This window comes from Ranitomeya imitator, chromosome 3 (assembly GCF_032444005.1).
Source record: "Ranitomeya imitator isolate aRanImi1 chromosome 3, aRanImi1.pri, whole genome shotgun sequence".
In the NCBI taxonomy this organism is placed as follows: domain Eukaryota; kingdom Metazoa; phylum Chordata; class Amphibia; order Anura; family Dendrobatidae; genus Ranitomeya; species Ranitomeya imitator.
The window spans coordinates 687,876,765-687,902,539 of NC_091284.1; the positions used below are offsets into that span (position 1 = coordinate 687,876,765).

At 45.2% G+C, this 25,775-nt stretch overlaps 1 protein-coding gene and 1 long non-coding RNA gene across 2 annotated transcripts in view; one reads left to right on the forward strand and one right to left on the reverse strand.

Annotated features, from left to right (window-relative positions):
• The window catches only part of LOC138670823 (uncharacterized), a 285,272-nt gene that overhangs the window by 78,984 nt on the left and 180,513 nt on the right, over positions 1-25,775 (forward strand). The gene's annotated exons all lie outside the window — the stretch shown is intronic.
• LOC138670821 (retinol dehydrogenase 7-like) overlaps positions 21,938-25,775 on the reverse strand; it is an 86,006-nt gene continuing 82,168 nt past the window's right edge. The window contains exon 5 of the mRNA XM_069758515.1: positions 21,938-22,497. Within this exon, the coding sequence (XP_069614616.1) occupies positions 22,283-22,497 (215 nt within the window). The 3' untranslated portion in view covers positions 21,938-22,282. The remainder of the gene's footprint in view (positions 22,498-25,775) is intronic.

A 25,775-nucleotide genomic window follows, 5' to 3' on the forward strand; every position in this document is an offset into this window, starting at 1 on the left:
ATAAGCCCCAGAGGTTTCTTTAAGCAGCGTCGGCCATCCCTAGCTGAGTACCACAGGTGGTGTCACGAACAATTCCTCTATAAACTTTATTTCCCCTTTAATGATAATTTTTCATTGGAAACCCAGGACCACTGACTGGGTCACTGCTGACGTGACACATCCCTTTAAGAATCGGCCCGATACCGAGTATCCCCTCGGCCCTGGTGGGCGCTCCATTACCATTTTGCCTGATCAAATATTTGGATCACATGACAGGTTTATTTTAAGTAGGCCAGCAAAAGTGAAAAACATTTTTTTTTTCAATCTGCATACTGAGATAGATTGGCAGTGAGACAGTTTATGCTGGAAATAATGTGTCTACCTGGTGGATTGTCTCTATCCTTATGAATCTTCAGAATATGGTAAAAAAATGGCATGCTAATATTTGTTTAATATGAAAAGAAATTCTATTTTATTTAATATGTCCCTTGATCTACCAATATTTGCCAATTTTGTTAACTCTTACCATGTACCAGTGTACTGTAGTTTATACTGTGGGCGAAGTCCATCCATTTTTTCACGTGCTATCAGCGTGTGAACAGGTGACAGAATAGACCTCGGACACTTGTTCACCGGATTATTGCATCTTTTGAAGGACAAACCCAATATAACTTATACTTTGGAGTTTTTCTTAGCAGTAGAACTTTCAGCTCTTGATCTGGAATTGGCAAGATTGAAGCATCGTCCAGGAGAATGAGTGTTCGGCTTTAGAAGTCTTCTGTCAACATTGCATAAATGTCAGCCTAAATTTTAAGAATTTTCAATTATTTTTAAGACGTGTTTACATGGCTCACTGACAATCCTTAATGTGAATGCCCTTGACTAGCTTTTGTATTTCTTTTAATTTCCATGCTAATTCACTTGTCAACATTGAAATTGCAGCACCATCAGGGAAGAGTTGTGGAATTTTGGAGATGGCAGGATCAATAGACATGTAACTGGTGTGCAAATGTTTAAAAAATTGAATCAAAATTTTCTAAACATCGCGATTTATTCAGTATCAAGACCTCGTAATGCTTACAGCAGTGGGATATGAAGCCACACCTCTGAAGACTGGAGCCTTACTCCAGCGCCTTAGACCGCTCGGACATGCTACCTTAATGTAATCTCCAACTGACAAGCCTACAGCCTGCAGTGATCCTGAACTTACTGAACCGCCGCAAAACCTGCCCTACCCTCTCCTAGTGTTTCATCACCCATCCCCTGCAGACTGTGAGCCCTCGCGGGCAGGGTCCTCCCTCCTTATGTACCCGTGTGCCTTGTTTTTTTGCTCATGTTTAATATATTTGTCTATATTTGACCCGTATTCACATGTAAAGCGCCATGGAATAAATGGCGCTATAAAAATGTATAATAATAACTCCTGTAGGAACAGAGTGGTTGGGTTTCTTTTGAGAATTTTGTAGGTCTTGGTGTCCCCTAAAAGACGGAGGGATTCTTCATGGTACTTTTTAATATTCTATATTACAATTCCCCCCCTCTTTGTCAGCCGGACGAATAATTATTTGATTATTGTGTTGAAGTTTAAGGCTGTGTGCACACGATGCAGATTTGGTGCAGAATTTTCTGCATAAAATCTGCACTAAATCTGCATCTCCTGGCAGAATCCGCAGGTGCGTTTTTTATGCGTTTTTTGTGCGTTTTTGATGCGTTTTTTATGTGTTTTTTATGCGTTATTTGTGCACAAATCTGCACAAAAAACGCATAAAAAACGCATAAAAAACGCACAAAAACCGCATAAAAAACGCACCTGCGGATTTCTATTATGGAGGGGTGCAGAAACACTGCAGAACTGCACAAAAGAAGTGACATGCACTTCTTTGAAATCTGCAGCGTTTCTGCGCAGATTTTTCTGCACCATGTGCACAGCTTTTTTTTTCACATTGATTTACATTGTACTGTGATCACAGTGCAGTTCTGCAGCGTTTCTGCTGCAGAAAAATCTGCTGCAGTTCTGCACTAAATCTGCATCGTGTGCACATGCCCAAATGATGGCCAGCTGTGCCCTAATAGATAGATTACATCTGTGTTGATTATACTTTCTCTCCCATTTTTTCATTTTTCTGATATCTTCTGTTATCATATTTTCAAATGTAGTGAAAGCCTTTGAATATTAATGAACTGAATGGAATTTAGATTTGTTCACTAAGTCCGTGTGAATGAATTCTGACTGTTCTTATACACCTATTTTTGTGTTATTCTTATTTGCTCGTTTAATGAAATGCTTTTTAAGAGCCAGATTACGAAGGAATTTCTTAATCCTAAATTTTAGACTTTTTTGTAATAAGGCCTCTTCTGCCAAGGATAATCTGTAATTACTGAGATTTAATATTTTTGAGGGTGGGAGGGACTGTTAACATTTATTTATTTATTTTTTTTGTGAGTTTCCTGCCTCTAGCACCCCTTTTTGTTTTCTTAATTTTGATCTGAAAAAATCCTGATTAATTGTTGATTGTTTATTTGAATTTTTGGTTTGTATGGGTCTTTTTGTATGAAATGCTTCTCCTGGCTTTCTATTAGAAATGACTTCCCTAGGTGAGGAGCCGGGGTTGGTGGGTTGCTTTGGTTTTCGAGTAGGGGCACCAGATCTTATTGGAGAAGTCATGTTACTAGATGGATTTAGTGGTGAATGCACTTGTACAGTAGTCCGGCTAGTAAGAGTTGGGCAGTGATCTATTGAAGACAAGGGGGAATATCTATTGAAGGTTGATATTTCCATTTCATCAATGGTGTCATTATTGTGAAAATGTACACAGCTATTCTGTGGAGGTGATTGTTGTGTTGTTGGTGTTACCATTTGTGGTGATTTAAGTGAGCAACTATTAGGCCGGCTTCACACTCAGCGTATGAAAATACGGTCCGTATATTACGGCCGTAATACGCTGAAATGTCCCGAAAATAGTGGTCCGTAGCTCCTCCGTAGGCAGGGTGTGTCAGCGTTTTTTGCGCATGGCATCCTCCGTATGTAATCCGTATGGCATCCGTACTGCGTGGTTTTCTCGCAGGCTAGCAAAACCAACATACCGCTATAGAAGTGATCCATGTGTCCCAAAAAGAAAAGAAAATATATATATACTGTCTATATATATATATATATATATATATATATATATATATATATATATATATGTCAGTAGACACATATATTAGAGAGAAAAGCCGGTAATTCAGTGCGGTGTACAGTAAAATCACACTGACAGCTTACAGTAGAATAGGTAGAATAAATGTGTACACATAGAATAGGTATATATATATATATATGTCAGTGAGACACATATATGTATATATATTAATATTTATTCCAGCGCTATACAGCTTGAAAGCCGGTAATTCAATTACCGGCTTTTTCTTTCTCCTTCCTAAAACCCGACATGATTTGAGACATGGTTTACATACAGTAAACCATGTCTTCTCTCCATTTTTTTTGCAGATTCCACACTACTAATGTCAGTAGTGTGTATCTGCCAAATTTGGCCGTTCTAGCTCTTAAAATAAAGGGTTAAATGGCGGAAAAAATTGGCGTGGGCTCCCGCGCAATTTTCTCCGCCAGAGTAGTAAAGCCAGTGACTGAGGGCAGATATTAATAGCCTGGAGAGGGTCCACGGTTATTGGCCCCCCCTGGCTAAAAATATCTGCCCCCAGCCACCCCAGAAAAGGCACATCTGGAAGATGCGCCTATTCTGGCACTTGGCCACTCTCTTCCCATTCCCGTGTAGCGGTGGGCTATGGGGTAATGAAGGGTTAATGCCACCTTGCTATTGTAAGGTGACATTAAGCCTAATTAATAATGGAGAGGCGTCAATTATGACACCTATCCATTATTAATCCAATTGTAGTGAAGGGTTAAATAAAACACAAACACATTATTTAACATTATTTTAATGAAATAAAAACAATGGTTGTTGCAGTATTTTATTCAACGCCCAATCCAGTCACTGAAGACCCTCGTTCTGTGAGTAAAAAAACATAATAAACCAACAATATACTTACCCTCCGCAGATCTGTAACGTCCAACGATGTAAATCCTTCTGAAGGGGTTAAAACATTTTGCAGCAAGGAGCTGTGCTAATGCAGGCTGCTCCTCGCTGCAAAACCCCAGGGAATGAGGCTAAAAATAGATCAATGATCTATATTTAGCTTCATTTGCGGTGAGGCGCCCTCTGCTGGCTGTTCATAGATCGTGGGAAATTACCTAGAAAGCTTCCCTGTTTTCTAGTACACGACATGGTAAAACCAATCATGTTGTTCAAAAGTACAACTCGTCCCGCAAAAAACAAGCCTTCACATGGCCCTATTGGAGGAAAAATAAAAAAAGTTATGGCTCTGGGAAGAAGGGGAGCAAAAAACTAAAATGCAAAACCGAAAAAAGCTCCTGGCGTTAAAGAGTTACTCCAATCTTCATTGATGGGTACTGTCAGAAATTGCTTCTTTTCACAATACATTTTAATTTTCTATATATTAAAGTTCAACCTCTGTTCTCTTGATAATTACAGTTCTATTTTTATTGTTTACTGCTAGTTGCCTAGGGTGTGTGATGGGGGCTGGGAAAGGGTATATACCTCCGAATAATTTGGGGTTGTGTCGTTTGGTCCAGAAGTCCAGAAAAAGATGGTGAGATTTGCAATTCAAATTCTTGGAGAATGTGTCACTATAACATATTACTTTTCCAAACAATTGCTGGGCCAAATTACAAAAGCTTGTCCTGTGTATGATCCATGTTACACACCTGTCCCAGGTCCAGGTTTTACTTCCTTCACCCAAGTCCACTAAATTCTGTTGTGCTCAAGGCCGGACTTTGCAGATGGCCCTGCATGATCCCTTGTGATTATATTCCTGGGCCTGTATAAGGCTCACCATCACCAACACACACCTGTGTCTCGGTATTAAGACTTTTAGTTTGTCTGTGCACACTTACCTGTCTACCCATGGCTTCGAGTACCTCAGCTGCCTGTTTGCCTGCAGCTTCCAGTAAAGCAGCTGCCTGTCTGCTGAGGCTACAAGTACAGGTCCTTCTCAAAAAATTAGCATATAGTGTTAAATTTCATTATTTACCATAATGTAATGATTACAATTAAACTTTCATATATTATAGATTCATTATCCACCAACTGAAATTTGTCAGGTCTTTTATTGTTTTAATACTGATGATTTTGGCATGCAACTCCTGATAACCCAAAAAACCTGTCTCAATAAATTAGCATATTTCACCCATCCAATCAAATAAAAGTGTTTTTTAATAACAAACAAAAAAACCATCAAATAATAATGTTCAGTTATGCACTCAATACTTGGTCGGGAATCCTTTGGCAGAAATGACTGCTTCAATGCGGCGTGGCATGGAGGCAATCAGCCTGTGACACTGCTGAGATGTTATGGAGGCCCAGGATGCTTCAATAGCGGCCTTAAGCTCATCCAGAGTGTTGGGTCTTGCGTCTCTCAACTTTCTCTTCACAATATCCCACAGATTCTCTATGGGGTTCAGGTCAGGAGAGTTGGCAGGCCAATTGAGCACAGTAATACCATGGTCAGTAGTGTTGAGCATTCCGATACCACAAGTATCGGGTATCGGCCGATACTTGCGGTATCGGAATTCCGATACCGAGATCCGATATTTTTGTGATATCGGGTATCGGTATCGGAAGTGTAAAATAAAGAATTAAAATAAAAAATATTGTTATATTCACCTCTCCGGCGGCCCCTGGACATCTGCGCGAGGAACCGGCGTCCGGCACGGCTTCTTTCTTCAAAATGCGCGCCTTTAGGACCTGTGGTATGACGTCCCGGCTTCTGATTGGTCGCGTGCCGCCCATGTGACCGCCACGCGACCAATCAGAAGCCGCGACGTCATTCCTCAGCTAAAGTCCTAGAATGAGCGCCTTTTAGGACCTGAGGAATGACGTCGCGGCTTCTGATTGGTCGCGTGGCGGTCACATGGGCGGCACGCGACCAATCAGAAGCCGGGACGTCATTCCACAGGTCCTAAAGGCGCGCATTTTGAAGAAAGAAGCCGTGCCGGACGCCGGATCCTCCCGCTGATGTCCAGGGGCCGCCGGAGAGGTGAATATAACAATATTTTTTATTTTAATTCTTTATTTTACACTTTAATATGGATCCCAGGGCCTGAAGGAGAGTTTCCTCTCCTTCAGACCCTGGGATCCATGAGGATACATTCCGATACTTGATGTCCCATTGACTTGTATTGGTATCGGATATCGGTATCGGCGATATCCGATATTTTTCGGGTATCGGCCGATACTATCCGATACCGATACTTTCAAGTATCGGACGGTATCGTTCAACACTAATGGTCAGTAAACCATTTACCAGTGGTTTTGGCACTGTGAGCAGGTGCCAGGTCGTGCTGAAAAATGAAATCTTCATCTCCATAAAGCATTTCAGCCGATGGAAGCATGAAGTGCTCCAAAATCTCCTGATAGCTAGCTGCATTGACCCTACCCTTGATGAAACACAGTGGACCAACACCAGCAGCTGACATGGCACCCCACACCATCACTGACTGTGGGTACTTGACACTGGACTTCAGGCATTTTGGCATTTCCTTCTCCCCAGTCTTCCTCCAGACTCTGGCACCTTGATTTCCGAATGACATGCAAAATTTGCTTTCATCAGAAAAAAGTACTTGGGACCACTTAGCAACAGTCCAGTGCTGCTTCTCAGTAGCCCAGGTCAGGCGCCTCTGCCGCTGTTTATGGTTCAAAAGTGGCTTTACCTGGGGAATGCGGCACCTGTAGCCCATTTCCTGCACACGCCTGTGCACGGTGGCTCTGGATGTTTCCACACCAGACTCAGTCCACTGCTTCCTCAGGTTCCCCAAGGTCTGGAATCGGTCCTTCTCCACAATCTTCCTCAGGGTCCGTTCTCCTCTTCTCGTTGTACAGCGTTTTCTGCCACATTGTTTCCTTCCAACAGACTTACCATTGAGGTGCCTTGATACAGCACTCTGGGAACAGCCTACTTGTTACTTGGTCCTCCTGTGTGAACGGGTCCCTGCCTGTTCCTTCATTCTCCTTTCCTTCTGGCTTGTTTCCGTGCCTGCATCTTCTGTGTGTACAGGTCCCTACCTGTTCCTTCATCACACTCACAATAGGACTTCACTCGGGTGTCATCAGAGAGCAGCCTGATTCATACATCACATCAACCCGTCCTGTGTATCCTGTGTTCCTGCCAGTCCTGCCGTTCCTGCCCTGCCTTCCAGTCCTGTGTTCTTTGCAGTGCCACCCAATCCTGTGTTCCTGCCAGTCCTGCCGTCTCTGCCCTGCCTTCCAGTCCTGTGTTCCTGCTGTCCTAGCCAGTCCTGTTTCCTGCCGTGTCTCTGCCAGCCCTGAGTTCTCTGCCGTGTCTCTGCCAGCCCTGTCTCAGCCGTGCCAGCCTACTCGTCTGCTTTCCAGCTGTGCTCTTCTGCCGGTCCTGCCTAATGCCCGCACCAATCCAGGTGTTCCTGTCTCCCAAGTGGGATCAGCAGCCACAGCCAGACACCACCCTGGAGTAGCACCTGGCAGCTGCCTGCTGCACAAGCCTGTCCTCACCATCAGAGGCTCCAGTGAAGACCCAGGCAGCTGTCATAGTCACGCCCCTTCCAGAGTAGTCTGGTTTGTGGCACAGTGGGGCCACAAACCCCCGAGCTCACGCCCACCAGTCAGGGCGTGAGCGTGAAAGTATGTCTGCTGTCTGGTAGGGCTGGCGGAAAGCACCAAATTATATTAAAGAGGATATAAGGTGCGTTCGTAGCCTGGGGTCCAGCGTGCAGAGATGACACCTGCTGCTTAGTAATGACGGACAGTATAACGTGAACACCCGGTATGTAGGAGGCGAACCCTGTTGCATCACATGGCCGCAATACCGCGAAGTGAACGCTAGTGTTTTGGTCACAGGACCCTGCCGCAAGGACACAGGGTTAGAGTCCCTCTAGACCCACTAGCATTCGGCGCCGCAACTGCGGTGCCAGAGAGAATCAAAACTGAAGATTTGCTGCACTATGTGCGTACATCGCTGCTCTGGCAGACGGCACTAACCACCCTAAGCTTGCCAGGAGAGCGCACTATTTGCGCATGGCACCACTCTGACGGATGCTGCTTTAGATACAGCACTGTTGTGCCTTGTGCTGGATGGCACAATCTGGCACTAGATAGCTCCAATCACCCACACTCAGACAACAACACTAGGGAAGAGGATCAATTAGGAGCTTTCATCAGATTGCATATGCGGTGCCCCAGGTCCTGGTCATCGCAGTGGTATTGCTTTCCTCTCCAGGAGAGTGATGCTATGTTTGGAGGCAATGAAGGAAAACTTTTTGTCAGGTAACACAATGCATGCAACATGTTCACACTCCAAACCAAAAGGGGGAGCTCTAAGCCTGTTTAAGGTGAACTCCCCTATAAGAACATCCTGATCTGGAGGTAAAGTGTTCAGTTCCTGTCAGAAAGACAGAGGGAAAGGAGGCAGAGGAGACCTGTGGCATGAAGTGCTGCAGTTCCTAGGAAACAGATGGATAGAAAGCAGAACATATTGCAGCAAGCTTAAAGGAAAGCAAAACAAAGGAGAGGATATCAGAAGGAGATCAGCCAGGAGCAGGCTGCTTCCTTCTGAGGCGCAGAAATCTGGTGGCCGGCATACCGAGGGAGTAAGGATCTCTATGCTTTACTTCAGAGAGCAGCAGGACAGCTATTTCCATGGTACCTGTCCGACCTATACCCAGGAGGCACGGTGGCAACTCTCAGAGGCTGGGACATGCTAGAGTCCCTATAAACCGCCTCAAGCCACCAGTCATACGGATTTGTCCTATCCTATCTGAGGGACAGATAAAGAGAGACATAATCAACAACAGTTGTGAGGACCTTATGAGAAGCTTAGCAGTAAGGGACTACAACACTGCAGCGCAAAGGTAGTGTGACGCCCAAGAGACCGGGGTACCCAGCACCGGACCAATGGGGTCTGTCTCTTGAGGGGGGTGTCACGGGTGGCTTGACCCGGTGCTGTGGCCTCAGGCAATACACAGTGTAAAGGGTATCGTGAGGGAACAGGCACTTACTTGATCAGCAGCAGGTTCTCCCAGCGGTGATGATCCCAATCCTGGATAGATGGCTATTGTCCAAATGAAAGGCTGAGGCACTGAAACGTTTAACCAGTTTACTTTAACAAAAAAGGATTTACAACCAGTCCTGTCACCGGAGTCTGTATGGGAACTCTGAGTTACTTTGACCCTGCCGGGGTCTTCGCCTCTTATTGTACGCAATATCTGTGTGGCCCTGCTGCTGTATGTGAACTGGCTGCCGGCCCAATCTGTCCCCTCCGGGTCCTGGTTCGACGGGCAACCCGAGTCCTTTTATCGGCTTACCCCCTCCAGGAGTACCGCTGAACTCTGTGTCTGTTGCTGCGTCCGACCCTAGTGAAGCTGATATCACCTCACGTTTTTCCGGTTTGCTGTATTATATGTAATGAATACAGCCACGGATCCGGTATCCGTCTTTGCGCCTGTTCTGGGTAGTGATTAATGCTACCCGGTTCTCACAATGTCCTTTTTCTCTATCCCTCTTCTCCTCAGGCCGGTGATTTAGGCCTGGTAACAGTCACAGGGCTGTTAGAGATTCAACTGCATGACCTCTCACTATCAGCTCCTTAGCCCAACTGCCAGTTCTTCTCTCAGACCAGAATGGATCAAGGGGAGTCTCTGGAGCTCCCCCTTCTGGCCGGAGGTGGTAGTGCAGTCTTGCTATTTTAGTATTTGCATTTACTGTCAGTAACTATTTTTGTGGCAAATACCCCTAGGGGTGCCACATTCCCCCTTAGTTAAGAACAGTACTCCGGGACTGTGGGACAATAACATTTTGAAATAACAATTAATATGTACAGAGTCTTAAAAATGAAAAGTTACAAAAACCACTCGAGGAAACAAAAATATAGTTCTGTACAAAGTCACTTCAAATAGCATCCATTAATACAGTTCTCTCCTTGAAGGTACTAGGAAAGGCACTGCACTTTGTGTCCAGGAATTTAGTTCCATTTTTCCAACAGAGTTATCAATATAAAGTCTAAAGAAAGTTCAAAAAGAGCGAGGAGCAAAGTTCAAAAAGCAGTCTTTCCGGAGCTTTGATTTAGTGCCTCCGGGCTGATAAAAAGTTCAAGAATATGCAAGAAGTTCATACAGACAAGTCTCTGTAGGCACTGGGCTTAAACGTTGCAGACTGATAACAATGACTATACTACATTTTCTGTTTAACTATATACGGCATAACATATATACAATTCACATTATGAGCTTTATAGTTGGTAATCTGCATACCTGGCCGGTAATTGACCCTGGGTACTACGCTGTGATCTACGTAATAGCGGTGTCTCTTCATGTGGTGTACTACTGTCTTCTGCGGATGTAGTATCTGCCCGCTCTGCTAAAGATAATTCCACGACTGTGGAGTTGGCAAGTCCACCGTGAATGGGATTACTCTGACCAGGAATCTGTTCTTCCTGGCCTGGAACCTCCTGTAGTACGGGGTCAGCCTCTTCCTGTCTTGGGACTTCTGGTATTGGGTTTGGTGTTGGGTAAAAGGCCACCATGGGAACCACTACTGCACCATGGTATGTTAGTAGGGTTTTGGGAAAGTCTCCTATACAGGTGTGATACACTTCCTCTTCTTTTTCCTTTACTGGTTGAACCTGTATGGGTTGAATAACTTCTGGTTCTGGCTGGACAAAGTCTGGCTCTTTCAATGCTTCCGGACATAATTTAAGATTGTCTCTTGACACTAGTACAGATGTTAAGCCTCCGTTTTTGCTAATGAGACACATTTTAGGATTATCCACTCTTGTTGGTAAAACTGTGTAGGGTACGGCTTCCCACTGATTGTCCAGTTTATTGGTTCGACGATTTCTCTTGAGCACTTGGTCACCCGGTCTTAATGGGGTCGCTAGAGCATTCTGGTTGAAAGTTCGCTCTTGTCTTTCTCTAGTTTGCTGAAGGCTTCTTTCCACACTCTCTTGCACTTGGCGATACTGCTTTTGCCGTATGATATCCCAATTGGAGTCTTGGACTTCTGCGTCTGGTTTCAGAATTCCCATTTCTAGATCGATTGGTAATTGGCCGGGTCTTGCACGCATAAGGTAAGCTGGGGTGCAATTGGTGGAACTCACCGGGACATGATTATACAAAACCACCAAGTCAGGCAATTTCTCTGGCCATTGATTCCTTTCTGCCTCAGGTAAAGTCTTTAGTAGTTCTATTACAATATGGTTCATCTTCTCGCATAAGCCGTTTGTTTGTGGATGATAGGCCGTCGTCCGGATCTTTTTGCAACCATACATATTACAGAATTCTCTGAAGATCTCTGATTCAAAGGCTGTACCTTGGTCGGTGAGAACCTGTTCCGGATATCCATGGGGTCTACAAAAGTACGTTTGGAACGCTTTGGCTGCTGTTTTTGCTGTCAGATCTTTTACGGGTACTACTACCAAGAAGCGTGAATAATGGTCCACGATGGTCAAGGCATAGACATAGCCAGACCGGCTTGGTGTCAACTTCACGTGGTCCATGGCTACAAGTTCAAGTGGTTGTTTGGTGATTATGGGCTGCAGTGGTGCTCTTTGGTTCTTTTGATCGTTTCTTCTGAGGTTGCACGGGCCACAATTTCTGCACCACTGTTCGATTGATTTTCTCATCCCGACCCAATAAAATCTTTCTCTTAGAAGTACTTCTAACTTTTTCCAACCGAAGTGACCAGCACCATTATGGTAAGCTTCGAGGACCATCTTGACATCTTGTTTAGGCACGATAATCTGCCAAACCAATTCATGTGTTTTCGGATTGGTGTACCTTCTACAGAGCTTCCCTTGATACAGGAACATTTTGCCTCTCTCTTTCCAGAGTTGATGCGTCTCTTCTGGGGCATCCTCATCGGGATATGCACTTTGCTCAGTTAACAGTTCCTTCACCAACTTCACAGCCGGATTGCTGTCTTGGGTGTCAGCCCATCTATGGTGTGCTAACGGATTTAAATTCACCTCTTGTTGTTTCTGATAGGTACTTGACTGATGATGTTTTGCCCTGGGATGATGGAAGGCTGGTAGTTCAATTTCTTCAAGCTCCCCCATTTCTTCTTCTACATCTCTCAAGTGTGGCATCCGGGATAGGGCATCGGCATTTCCATTCTTGCGACCTGCTCGATACTTGATCTTGAAGTTGTAATTAGATAACCGGGCTATCCATCACTGTTCTAACGCACCTAATTTGGCTGTGTCCAGGTGGGTCAACGGATTGTTGTCAGTATAGACAATAAACTCTGCAGCGGCCAGATAGTGTTTGAAACGTTCAGTCACAGCCCAAACTACTGCCAGTAGTTCCAATTTGAAGGAGCTGTAATTTTCTGAATTTCTTTCAGTAGGCCGGAGCTTTCTACTTGCAAAGGCGATGACTTTCTCCCGACCTTCTTGCTTTTGTGACAACACCGCTCCTAGTCCCACATTACTGGCATCGGTGTAGAGGATGAAAGGTTGATGGTAATCTGGGTATGCCAGAACCTCTTCTCCGGTTAGTGCCTTCTTTAGTTGTTCAAAGGAGTCTTCCCTTTCGTCGTTCCACTGAAAAGGAGGGTTTCGGTTTGAAGGTTTCTTCGTCTGCCCTACCAAGGTGTCTTGCAAGGGTGCTGCCAACTTGGTAAATCCTTTTATAAATCTGCGATAGTAACCCACCAATCCCAGGAATTGTCTCACTTCTTTTGCGCTGGTAGGTCTTGGCCAATCCCTTATGGCGCTTATTTTCTCGGGATCTGGTGCTACTCCCTCCGAACTCACGATGTGTCCCAGGTACTGTACCTTTGGCTTGAGAAGGTGACATTTGGATGGCTTGACTTTCATGCCATACCTGGATAAGGCTTCGAACACTTCTGCCAGGTCTATTAAGTGTTGTTCGTAAGTCTTTGAGTAGACGATCACATCATCTAGGTACAGGAGGACGGTCTCGAAGTTCTTGTGTCCGAGGCAGCATTCCATCAGCCGCTGGAAGGTACCGGATGCGTTGCAGAGTCCGAACGGCATGCGATTAAATTCACATAGACCCATTGGTGTGATGAATGCCGTCTTTTCCTTATCTCGCTCAGCCACAGGGACTTGCCAATACCCGCTTGTTAAGTCTAAGGTGGAAAAATAATTAGCAGATTTCAAAGCAGTTAAGGACTCTTCTATCCTAGGCAAGGGGTAGGCGTCTTTATGGGTGATGTTATTAATCTTCCGGTAGTCTACGCACATTCTCATGGTTCCGTCCTTTTTTTTGACAATCACTAGAGGGGCCGCCCAGGGGCTACAGCTGTCTCTTATTACCCCGGCCTGTTTCATCTCCCTCAGCATATCTTTTGCACATTGATAGTGAGCGGGCGGTATGGGTCTATATCTTTCTTTTATTGGGGGATGGTCACTGGTGGGGATTGTGTGTTCTACCCCTTCTATCCGTCCGAAGTCCAATGGGTGTTTACTGAAGACTTGTTCATATTCCGTCACTAGCCTATACACCCCTTGTTTTTGATGGGTAGGTGTTGAATTTATGCCCACGTGTAGCTGTTGGCACCAATCCTCCATTTCTCCATCTGAGCCATTGCCTTCCACCTGACAGGTTGGTTCTAAGGGCTCAATGGTTGTGATGGCATTGTTGTCAACAGTATATAGCTTTGCCATTGTAGCATACCTTGGCAAAGTGACCTCTTCCTCTCCACAGTTCAAAAGTCGTACCGGCACTCGTCCCCGGTGTACCTCGACTATCCCTCGTGCTGTGAGTATAGTGGGCCTGCTGTCGGTGTACACTGGTTCTATTAAGGCTTGATAATCTCGTCCCTTAGTACCAATGGCTGCTCTACACCATACCAGCATTTCTGTTTTTGGTGGGATTACAATAGATGTTGGATCACTTACCCTCACACTGCCGATTTCTCCACCTGCAACTTCTACCTGTTGCCTTAACATCAATACTTTTATTTCCCTCCGGAGAACTCTCTGCTGGCAGGATTGGGCAGTTTCAGCAATTTGCTGTAAGACAGAAATGACTTCGGAAAAGCAGTTCTCTAACACATTCATTCCTATCAATACAGTTGGTTCACAGTTCCGCCGGTCAACATCAACAACAATTATACCCTGTTTCTTCAATTCTACTTTACCAATCTTTATGGTCATCTCCCTGAATCCTAGTTTCGGTACCAACTTACCATTACTGGCCCATATATCTAGTTCAACATCAGAGGGCCCTTTATCAATATCTGCATCAGCCCAGTACCTCTTATAAAGGATATACGGTATAGATGAAATCTGGGAACCTGTGTCCAGCAAAGCGTTGAGGGGCATTCCGTCCAGCACGATAGGGATAATGGGTCGTCCTCCGATGTACCTGTCGTGCCAGGGTGTTGGGCCTTGAAAGTTCATTCCTGCGAAGCGGCCCGCATTCCCAGGGGATTCCCGTTTAAATCACAATCTCGTGCAAAGTGGCCTGGCTGCTGGCAACGGCGGCAAATGGGCTGTCCATCCGGTTGGTAGCGGTCGCGGGGTCGTCCTCTCCATGTCGGGTATCTCCGGGGTCTCATCCATGGAACACCTTCTCTACGGTTTGACAACTCCATCTTGGGTCCTCTCATCTCCTGCATGGTTTTAGCCATTGAGGCAACAACATCAGTTAAAGAGTCAAGCTTTTGTTGAAGAGCCTCATTAGTACTGGGCCCCAGGGGCTTAGCAATGGCCCCGGACATAGCTGATGTCACTGGTACTCCATGTTGTTGAGGAGCCTCTGCCATGAGTTGCGCAGGATCCTGATCCCGAGGTGCCTCTGCCAGCTGGAGACGTATAACGCTCTCCTTTAATTGGGCAAATGTCAATTCAGGGTTCTTAAAAACAAGCATGCTCACATGCCCCCGGTGAGAAGGGGTGTGTAGTCCCTCAATAAATTGATCTCTTAGCAGTTTATCCGCTCCGGTGTTAAAAATGGGTTCAGCCAGTGTAAGTGATTTAAGGGCTTCCTGCAGGTTTAAGGCAAAGTCTCTCACGCCCTCATTAACTTTTTGTTTGCAATTAAAGAATCGTACTTTAGCTTTGCTGCTGGCAGTGGTTTCAAATGTAGCTTTTAATCCAGCAAATATGCGTTCAACAGTGCCTTTTAGATCAGCTGCCCATGCTGTGACTTCTCGCTTAGCATGGCCACTTAACTGCATCATCAGGAGACTAACACGCTGAACTTCACCCACAGGGAACATGTCAAAATGGGCCAGCATCTTTTCTCTGAAATCGTCAAGGGTATTAGGCTCACCTTCATACATTGGAAGCCATGGGCCACCCGGGGTATATGGCATCAGCACCGGCATGATGGGCGCCACTCCTTGCACCGCTGCGCTACCGGACTCTCTATCGACACTCTGTCTTTCAGCTGCATTAGCGTCGCCGGGTGCTGCGGCGTCTCCGTGCTGCGACATACTGTGCCCCCTTAGTTAATCCGGACCCTTCCGGTCCTCCGCTTCCGTCGGGATAGTGTAGATTCGTTCCGCTGTGCAGCAGGATCGATTTTCCCCTTGCTCTGATGTCAGAGCGCTCAGCTTGGTGCCGCCCACAATGACACGCCCCCTGCTGCTCCCACCCACCGCGCTCTGTAATGGCGGATTCTGAAGTTTTTCAGTTAGACTGGGGCTCAGGTGATGGCGTAGCTCAATTAACAGTCTCGTGCCTAACGGTTATGAAGTGATTACCTCAGGGGATGGCGGCCATCTTTACTCCATTATAACCAATGGGGAAAGGTCACTTTCAATAGTTTTCAATGGAGAATGGATTTTTCTTTAATAAAGTCAATTTTCAAGATTTTTCATCCAAGTTTTCACAGTTTTGGGCTCCAATCACGGCACACAATACCCGGTATACGGGCTGGCTAGATCCTGTTCGTGACGCCAATTGTGACGCCCAAGAGACCGGGGTACCCAGCACCGGACCAATGGGGTCTGTCTCTTGAGGGGGGTGTCACGGGTGGCTTGACCCGGTGCTGTGGCCTCAGGCAATGCACAGTGTAAAGGGTATCGTGAGGGAACAGGCACTTTTCTTGATCAGCAGCAGGTTCTCCCAGCGGTGATGATCCCAATCCTGGATAGATGGCTATTGTCCAAATGAAAGGCTGAGGCACTGAAACGTTTAACCAGTTTACTTTAACAAAAAAGGATTTACAACCAGTCCTGTCACCGGAGTCTGTATGGGAACTCTGAGTTACTTTGACCCTGCTGGGGTCTTCGCCTCTTATTGTACGCAATATCTGTGTGGCCCTGCTGCTGTATGTGAACTGGCTGCCGGCCCAATCTGTCCCCTCCGGGTCCTGGTTCGACGGGCAACCCGAGTCCTTTTATCGGCTTACCCCCTCCAGGAGTACCGCTGAACTCTGTGTCTGTTGCTGCGTCCGACCCTAGTGAAGCTGATATCACCTCACGTTTTTCCGGTTGCTGTATTATATGTAATGAATACAGCCACGGATCCGGTATCCGTCTTTGCGCCTGTTCTGGGTAGTGATTAATGCTACCCGGTTCTCACAATGTCCTTTTTCTCTATCCCTCTTCTCCTCAGGCCGGTGATTTAGGCCTGGTAACAGTCACAGGGCTGTTAGAGATTCAACTGCATGACCTCTCACTATCAGCTCCTTAGCCCAACTGCCAGTTCTTCTCTCAGACCAGAATGGATCAAGGGGAGTCTCTGGAGCTCCCCCTTCTGGCCGGAGGTGGTAGTGCAGTCTTGCTATTTTAGTATTTGCATTTACTGTCAGTAACTATTTTTGTGGCAAATACCCCTAGGGGTGCCACAGTAGGCTACTGATTTCCACCTGGATAAGGGGACTCTGGACTTGCCTCCAAACCGGCCGGACTCTGCCTGCCCTGTGGTCTGGAACCCTGGACTGTGGATGCTGAAGCCTTCAGGAAAAGGTAAAGAGACTGCAACCTTGTGTCCTCGTTCTTCACTCCGCATCTCACCATTCACCATCTACACACTGGGAAGCCCTGGGGATATACTTCACCTGTGGGAAGGTATACCATCTAGCTGCCATAACATCACCCCAGCGGACCCCTTAAAGCAGCATCGGTCACCCTGACCAAATACCACAGGTGGCTGTTGTGAATTCCGCTCTTGGGCTCCCTCCGGTGGTTGTAAGTGGCACTTTTGTGAGTTCTGCTCTTGGGCTCCCTCTTGTGGTTTCTAGTGATATGGCTGCTCCTTGGAGTTAGCTGTCATCAGCTGCCTCCACTTATCGTCTCTTCTGCTCGGCTATTTAGGTCTGGCTCTGTCTTCAGCCAGTGCCACTTGTAAAGGGTTTCTGGTTGGATTCACATCTCTTTGGAGTTCCCTGTTATCCTGACCAGTTCAGCTAAGCTAAGTTTTTGCTTGCTCTTTTCTGTCCATAGATTGTGGACTTATCCATTCTTTGCTTTCTATGTTTGTCCAGCTTATCAGTGTGAATTTATTCTGTCTTGCTGGAAGCTCTGGGAGGCAGATTTGCCCTCCACACCTTAGATCAGGTGTGGAGTTTTTTTGTAAACTCTGCGTGGATCTTTGTAGTGTTTTATACTGACCGCACAGTATTCCATCCTGTCCTATCTATTTACCTAGACTGGCCTCCTGTGCTCATCCTGGTTTCATTCTGAGTATGTCTTTTCCCTCTCCACTCACAGTCATTATTTGTGGGGGGCTAATCTATCCTTTGGGGATTTTCTCTGAGGCAAGATAGTTTTCCTGCTTCTTTCTTTATGGGTAGTTAGCTCTTAGGCTGTGACGAGATGCCTAGGGAGAGTTAGGAGCATTCCACGGCTACTTCTAGTGTTGTGTTGAGCTTAGGGACTGCGGTCAGTACAGTTACCACGTCCTTCAGAGCTCATTCCATGTTGCTCCTAGACCACCGTATCATAACAGGTGGCATCACAAACATTTCCCCCTTAAAGACCTTTCCCTTTTACATGGACATTCCAGGGCCACGGACCGGGTCAGCCACTGTGACATCCCCCTGTGATTTATTGAAAGACCCGGTACTGAGTACCCACGCTGCCCTTGGGGGCAATCCACATACACACATACACACATAGATTTAGATTTATACTAGCGCATGGCTGAGCGGCCATACAAACCTTTTATAGCTGCGTCCTTTCGGGACCTTCACAGTGGTCCAATTGGGACTGCTTCAGGACCTGAGCATGTGTCCCAGACCTTCAATGAGAGGTCGTCCAAAGGACATGCTCAGTTGACAAAAAGCAGGACTTAGTCCCCGGAGCGTCTGCTCGCTGCTGATAAATGCTGGCTACAATAGCAGAGCCTGGGATGGCGGCAGTAACCAGACACTCAGCATCAGCCTGAGAAAGACGCTGGGACCGACATCTCTGCTGACCATTCTCCTCTGTGGCTGGGAAAGAATGGGAGACCACAGAGGACATGGTTTGAGATTCCCTATGTGCAGCGGTGAGAATCTAACACTGTCTGTTTTTTACAATACCTCTGCTATCTGTATACTGTATGCTTCACACATTTGTTGCACAGGCAACCTTAGTCCATACGGCTACTCGGACCTTGTACTTGGAGGATCCATCTCACCAGGTAAACCTAACAATCCATTTGGAGGAAATCTATAACTCGTAACCATTAGTGATGAGCGAATTTGTTCGGAAAATGCTCTCCAAACATAAATTCAGCACAAATATGGCACATTCGGATTCGTGATCGGAAACATGAGCAAAATTTTATAAAATCGGAAAAAATCGGTAACATTCAGTAGAAGTGCAGGAAAATATTTGCGTTGCCACAAAAGAATTTTCAGCACTTTAGCAACGATAATGGTGGTGTATCGTGAGAATTTTGCACGTGTTTGATGAGAGGAGGGGGTTTGCAGAGCTCAGAGGCGTGTTGTTCTTGTAAACAGACTTTTTTTTTCCCCTAAATTTGTTTCTTACATGTGGTGGACGAAAGGAGAGGATGGTGCAGGAGAATCTAGAACTGAATATCAATACCATCAGGGAGGGTTTGGACCCTTTCACATTTTGGTCTTCCAAAATGGATGAGTGGCCTGAGCTTGCTTCACACGCCTTGGAGCATTTATCATGCTCAGCAGGCAGCATTCTCTCAGAACGTGTCGTCTCGTCAGCGCTGCTGGTGTCCTGATGGATAAGTGCAGCCGGCTATCCCCTGAAAGTGTAGACCACCTAACTCTCATCAAGATGAACAAGTCATGGATCTCCAATACTTTTGCACCCCAATTGCAGACTGTACAGACTAGGTGATTGCATTTTTAGTGTGATGCACTAATGTCACGTAACTGCACTCTGTGATATCTTTGGTGTGGCTTGTGTGGCTGCTGCTGCTGCTGATGTTAACACAAATTTGTGGAAAAGTGAACAGTCGTGGTTAGTCTACATCTGCTGGGTAGGCTGTAGTGGAAGATGTGTCAGTCCCAATTATACTATTTTTATTCTTGTGACAGTTATTCCACTTCGATTGTGTCATGCCCTCATTTTTTTAAAATGTGAAATCTCCAGGTTGGGTGTCCATCTGCTGGATTGGGTGTAGTGGAAGACCTGTCGGTCCCTATTGTACTATTTCTACAGTAGTGAAATTGATGCCACTTTTGTGGTGTCTGCCAGTAATTTTTGGAAATGTGAACACTCCTGGTTGGGACTTCTGGGACTTCATCATGTATTTTGCCTGTACCAGTATGCCTCCGAGACCGTCAGGCCTCCACTTCCCTGGACTCAACTACACTTACTATACTTACATTTTTTTGACAATGGTAGTCTGCAAAACTGATATTTATGCCACCTGAGTGTGGCTCAGCATGAAAGCAGGTAGAGGTATTGAATGTGGTATCAGGGCTCCCAGCAAGGAAGGCCTACACCGACACCTCACCCACCTCGTCTTACTGTGACGTTCAATTGAAAGCTGTAAATGCTGGCTCAGACCCTGATACCTCATGCCTGGCTGATTGCTGCAGTGCCATGCTACAATTTGTATTGTAGATGAATTGAGGCCACTTTCCTGATGCCTGTCCCTCATTTGATGTGTTTTGGCAGCATGTGGGTCCGCTATAAGGTGCTGAGCATGCGTTTGTTTTTGCCTCTCATTAAGATGAATGGCGTTCGGTTATGTCCGGCTAATATATCGGTGAATATTGCAAATTTGGCAATTGTGAGCGGAACCGAACATTGAAATATTCATTCATCTCTAGTAACAATTCAAGCTCCATCTTCCTCATGTTAATAATTCCTTGTACAGCTGTCTTCTTGCATTGACTGTTCTTCTGATTGTCACAATTGTACCTTTCACTGTGTCTGGGATGCAGTTACTGATGGCTCAGCTGTCCAATCTCATCCAGAGGCATGCTGAAGCTGTCTGTAATTTGACAGCTTAGTGTGCAGTCTGGTGCAGGGGCATGCTAAGCTGTCAGTGTGTTGATTAACAGATTGGTCGTCCAATCTGAGACTGGGAGGCGCTGGCTGTCTCCAGATGTTCATTGTCCCAGGTGATTGCCTGGCCACTTAATTGAGCTGTTAGTCACATTCAGTTTTTTGTGTGGCTTGTCTCCCAGTGCCTTGTGTTCTGTTTATTGATCTTTCTTTGACTGACCTCATTCTGAACATCCGTTTGTTTAATCCCTTTGTTCTGATCCGCTGTCTTCCTGGTATTTTGACCTCAGACCTTTTCACTGACTGCACCTTTGTCTCCTCCTACTGTTAATGATGTACCCTCCTGGCTTTTGACCTCTGACTCCTTGACTATCTCGACTCATGGCTTGCACGTGAGAAGTGACTCTGCGTCATACTGATTCTCTTTGTGACACACAGTTCAGATTACACTGTGCAACAAATTTCAGGGAAGTTACTCTCCCCTGAGAAAATTTTATTGTATCTTATAGATTTTGATATGCTGAACACGAATGTGTGCTCCAAAAGTCTGTATCACGTAAGGTTTTTAACCCTTTCATGACCGGAGCTTTTTTCGATTTTTGTTTTTCACTCCCCTTCTTTCCAGAGCCATAACTTTTTTATTTTTCTGTCCATATGGCCGTGTTAGGGCTTATTTTTTGCGGGACGATCTGACTTTTTAATAATACCACTTTTGTGCAGATGTGCTCTTTTGATTGCCCGTTATTTCATTTTAATGCAATGTCAATGCGACCCAAAAAAACGTAATTCTGGAGTTTTGATTTTTTTTTATTGCTTCGACGATCATGTTAATTCTTTTTTTAATTGATAGATTGGGTGATTCTGAACGCGACGATACCAAATATGTGTAGGTTTGATTTTTTTTAATTGCTTTATTTTGATTGGGGGGAAAGGGGGGTGATTTGAACTTTTATGTTTTTTTTTTATATTTTTAAACACTTTTTCTTTTTTTTACTTTTGTCATGCTTCAATAGCTTCTAGAAGCTGCCATAGCGCAGCTTCTACATAGAGGTGATGCTCAGATCACCTCTATTCAGCAGAATTACAGGCTTGCTATGAGCGCCGACCACAGGGTCATTGGCTGTCATTGGCTACAGCAGAACAGGGATCTGTCATTGGCTACAGCAGAACAAAGTGAAAGTTCTGGAGTGGCCATTTCAGTCTCCTGACCTTAATATCATTGAGTCACTCTGGGGAGATCTCAAGCGCGCAGTTCATGCTAGACAGCCCAGGAATTTACAGGAACTGGAGGATTTTTGCCAAGAAGAGTGGGTAGCTTTACCATCTGAGAAAATAAAGAACCTCATTCACAACAACAAAATACTTCACGCTGTCATTAATGTTAGAGGGGGCAATACACAGTATTAAGAAATGGGGTATGTGAACTTTTGATCAGGGTCATTTGGATGTTTTGGGTTGTCATTATGATTTAAAAAGAGAAAACACAGTAGTTTGTCAATAAATGGTTTCACCCAACCACTAACCATGAGTGGAGAAAAAGTTTTGGTGTTATCTTATCTTTCACATACTCTAAAAAAATGGCCAAGTTAGCAAAAATTCTGCTGGGGTATGTAAACTTTTGAGCACAACAGTATATTCCTAAGTTACATCTAACATTAGTAAGAGGTCACAGCATACTCATTTGTAAGAATAAGCTGTATCACAATAGGGAACATTCTTAAAACATTTATTAATAGAATTATATTATATATGTAGAATATTAAGTCTTAATTATGGAAAATGATTAGAATTACAACAATTTTTTTTTCTGCTAAATCAGATCAGCCACATTTGGTTGTACTTTGTTCTGTTAATATTTATTTGTTAGCTGGTTTGGGTGCATATCGACTATGCAAATAATCAGATAATACTGTAGGCAGGTATGATACAGGAATGTAGAAGAGCTTGGCGTCCCAGCCAGCAGCATATCTTGTCCAAGGGTGCACAGCGGTCAAAGCATGTTCCATACAATTGGTAACCTTGTAAATCTTTGGACTTCCTGTCTTTATTATACTCTTCAGAACATTTTCATCTGTAGATAAATGAATGAAAATGTTATTCTATAAAATATTGTTAGAGTTCTAATCTTTACTAGTTTATGTAAGCAACGTCATGCAATATGATGCCTTTCTGGATAAGATTCATGCAGATTGGAGCTTATTGTAAAATTTTATGAGAAATGATGACAGCGCCTCCCTTGGACCGCGTGCTGTAATTGTTGCTATAATAGCACAAGAAACAGATTAACAGCCACTGGCGGAGCTCCTCTCAGCTGATGGTGTAGGGGATTGGTGCTGTTATGGACAGTAAGGAACATGCTGCCACTTTAAGAGACAGCACCCCCTTGTCTGATGTGATGGATTGTTCTGCTCTCCCCTGCAATAGACTGTGTGAATAAACTGCCCTGTGCTGAGGGAAAGAGTTGAGCCTTTAGAGCATGTGACCAATGGCTGCTGCAGAGAACATCTGTTCTTGTAGCTGTGAAAGAGGACCCTCAGCCTGGGATGGAGTGGACTCGTGAAATTGGACAGACTCTTCGGGTGCAGCAAGGGTGGCTGTCCTGTGCTAGTTTGAGAAGCCATGAAGATACTGAGAAAGGGATTTACAGTTTCCAGGAGCACCTCACGGACCAAGAAGCAAGGAGAAGACCACGTTTCACGGAGCTGGCAGAGAGCTGTGTGCACCACCATGCTAGACTATTGGGTGCCCCCCTGGACTGGACTTTTTATTTTACCACTGGTAACATTTAAGTTTTTCCTGGACACCTGACTTTAAGTACCACCCTGCATACAATAAGCCATATTGTACAGACCTAACATCACAGCACAAACATCGGAAAATCACTGTGAAAATATCAGGGCACACGTCACACGGTCACAGGTATCACAGACACTGAGCCCACATTGCATGCTCAAATGTTGCATGTCACATGGGTACACAAGCACAAAACAAGGGATAAGCACCGTGCACACAAGTACAGGATATACACAGCAGAAACCACACTGTGAACATTATTAGTATTGTTGAGCGATACCGTCCGATACTTGAAAGTATCGGTATCGGATAGTATCGGCCGATACCCGAAAAGTATCGGATATTGCCGATACCGAAATCCAATACCAATACAAGTCAATGGGACACCAAGTATCGGAAGGTATCCTCATGGTTCCCAGGGTCTGAAGGAGAGGAAACTCTCCCTCAGGCCCTGGGATCCATATTAATGTGTAAAATAAAGAAATAAAAAATATTGATATGCTCACCTCTCCGGCGGCCCCTGGACATCACGCTGGTAACCGGCCGGCTTCTTTGTTTAAAATGAGCGCCTTTAGGACCTGCGAATGATGTCGCGGATTCTGATTGGTCGCGTGCCGCTCATGTGACCGCCACGCGACCAATCAGAAGCCGCGACATCATTCGCAGGTCCTCAATTCCTAGAATTAGGAGTTTAGTGAATGAGAATGACGTCGCGGCTTCTGATTGGTCGCGTGGCGGTCACATGGGCGGCACGCGACCAATCAGAATCCGCAACGTCATTCGCAGGTCCTTAAGGCGCTCATTTTAAACAAAGAAGCCGGCCGGTTACCAGCGTGATGTCCAGGGGCCGCCGGAGAGGTGAGCATATCAATATTTTTTATTTTAATTCTTTATTTTACACATCCCTATGGATCCGATATCGATACCCGATACCACAAAAGTATCGGATCTCGGTATCGGAATTCCGATACCTGTTGTGAATTCTGTGGCTGAATTCACTCCTGTGGTCACAAGTGGTACTGCAGCTTCTGAGCTTCCTCCCTCAGGTGTTCTGGTGAGCTCGTTAACTGCTTCATTACTTAACTCCGCCTGATGCTGCTATCCTTGCTCCTTGTCAATGTTTCAGTGTTGGATCTGAGCTTCTCCTGATTGTTCCTGTGACCTGCTGCTCTGTATAGCTAAGTGCTTTTTGCTTTTTTGTTGCTTTTTTTCTGTCCAGCTTGTCTTTTGTTTTGCTGGAAGCTCTGAGACTCAAAGGGTGTACCGCAGTGCCGTTAGTTCGGCACGGTGGGTTTTTTTTGCCCCCTTTGCGTGGTTTTGCTTTAGGGTTTTTTGTAGACTGCAAAGTTCGCTTTACTGTCCTCGTTCTGTCCTAGAATATCGGGCCCCACTTTGCTGAATCTATTTCATCCCTACGTTTTGTCTTTTCATCTTACTCACAGTCATTATATGTGGGGGGCTGCCTTTTCCTTTGGGGAATTTCTCTGGGGCAAGTCAGGCCTATTTTTCTATCTTCAGGCTAGCTAGTTTCTTAGGCTGTGCCGAGTTGCCTAGGTAGTTGTTAGGCGCAATCCACAGCCGCTTTTAGTTGTGTTTAGGATAGGATCAGGTGTGCAGTCTACAGAGTTTCCACGTCTCAGAGCTCGTTCTTGTATTTTTGGGTATTTGTCAGATCACTGTGTGCGCTCTGATCGCTAAGCACACTGTGTTTCTGGATTGCCTTCATAACACCTGTCATTAGCAAACATAACAGTACAAGGAGCCAAACTCATGATTCTCAATAGAGGGAAAGAAAAAGTTCTGACATCATTTTTTTTTTTTTTTTTCTGCTCTGTGTTCATTTTTTTCCCCCTAGACATTTGGGTGATTCTGGACACAGGTGTGGACATGGATATTCAGGGTCTGTGCTCTTCAATGGATAATCTCGTTATAAATGTACAAAAAATTCAAGATACTATTGATCAGAAATCTATGTTAGAACCAAGAATTCCTATTCCTGATTTGTTTTTTGGAGATAGAACTAAGTTTCTAAGTTTCAAAAATAATTGTAAGCTATTTCTGGCCTTGAAACCTCATTCTTCTGGTAATCCTATTCAACAGGTTTTGATTATTATTTCTTTTTTGCACGGCGACCCTCAAGACTGGGCATTTTCTCTTGCGCCAGGAGACCCTGCATTGAGTAGTGTCGATGCGTTTTTCCTGGCGCTCGGATTGCTGTACGATGAGCCTAATTCAGTGGATCAGGCTGAGAAAAATTTGCTGGCTTTGTGCCAGGGTCAGGATGATATAGAAGTATATTGTCAGAAATTTAGGAAATGGTCAGTACTCACTCAGTGGAATGAATCTGCGCTGGCAGCTTTGTTCAGAAAGGGTCTCTCTGAGGCTCTTAAGGATGTCATGGTGGGATTTCCTATGCCTGCTGGTTTGAATGAGTCTTTGTCTTTGGCCATTCAGATCGGTCGACGCTTGCGCGAGCGTAAATCTGTGCACCATTTGGCGGTACTGCCTGAGGTTAAACCTGAGCCTATGCAGTGCGATAGGACTATGACTAGAGTT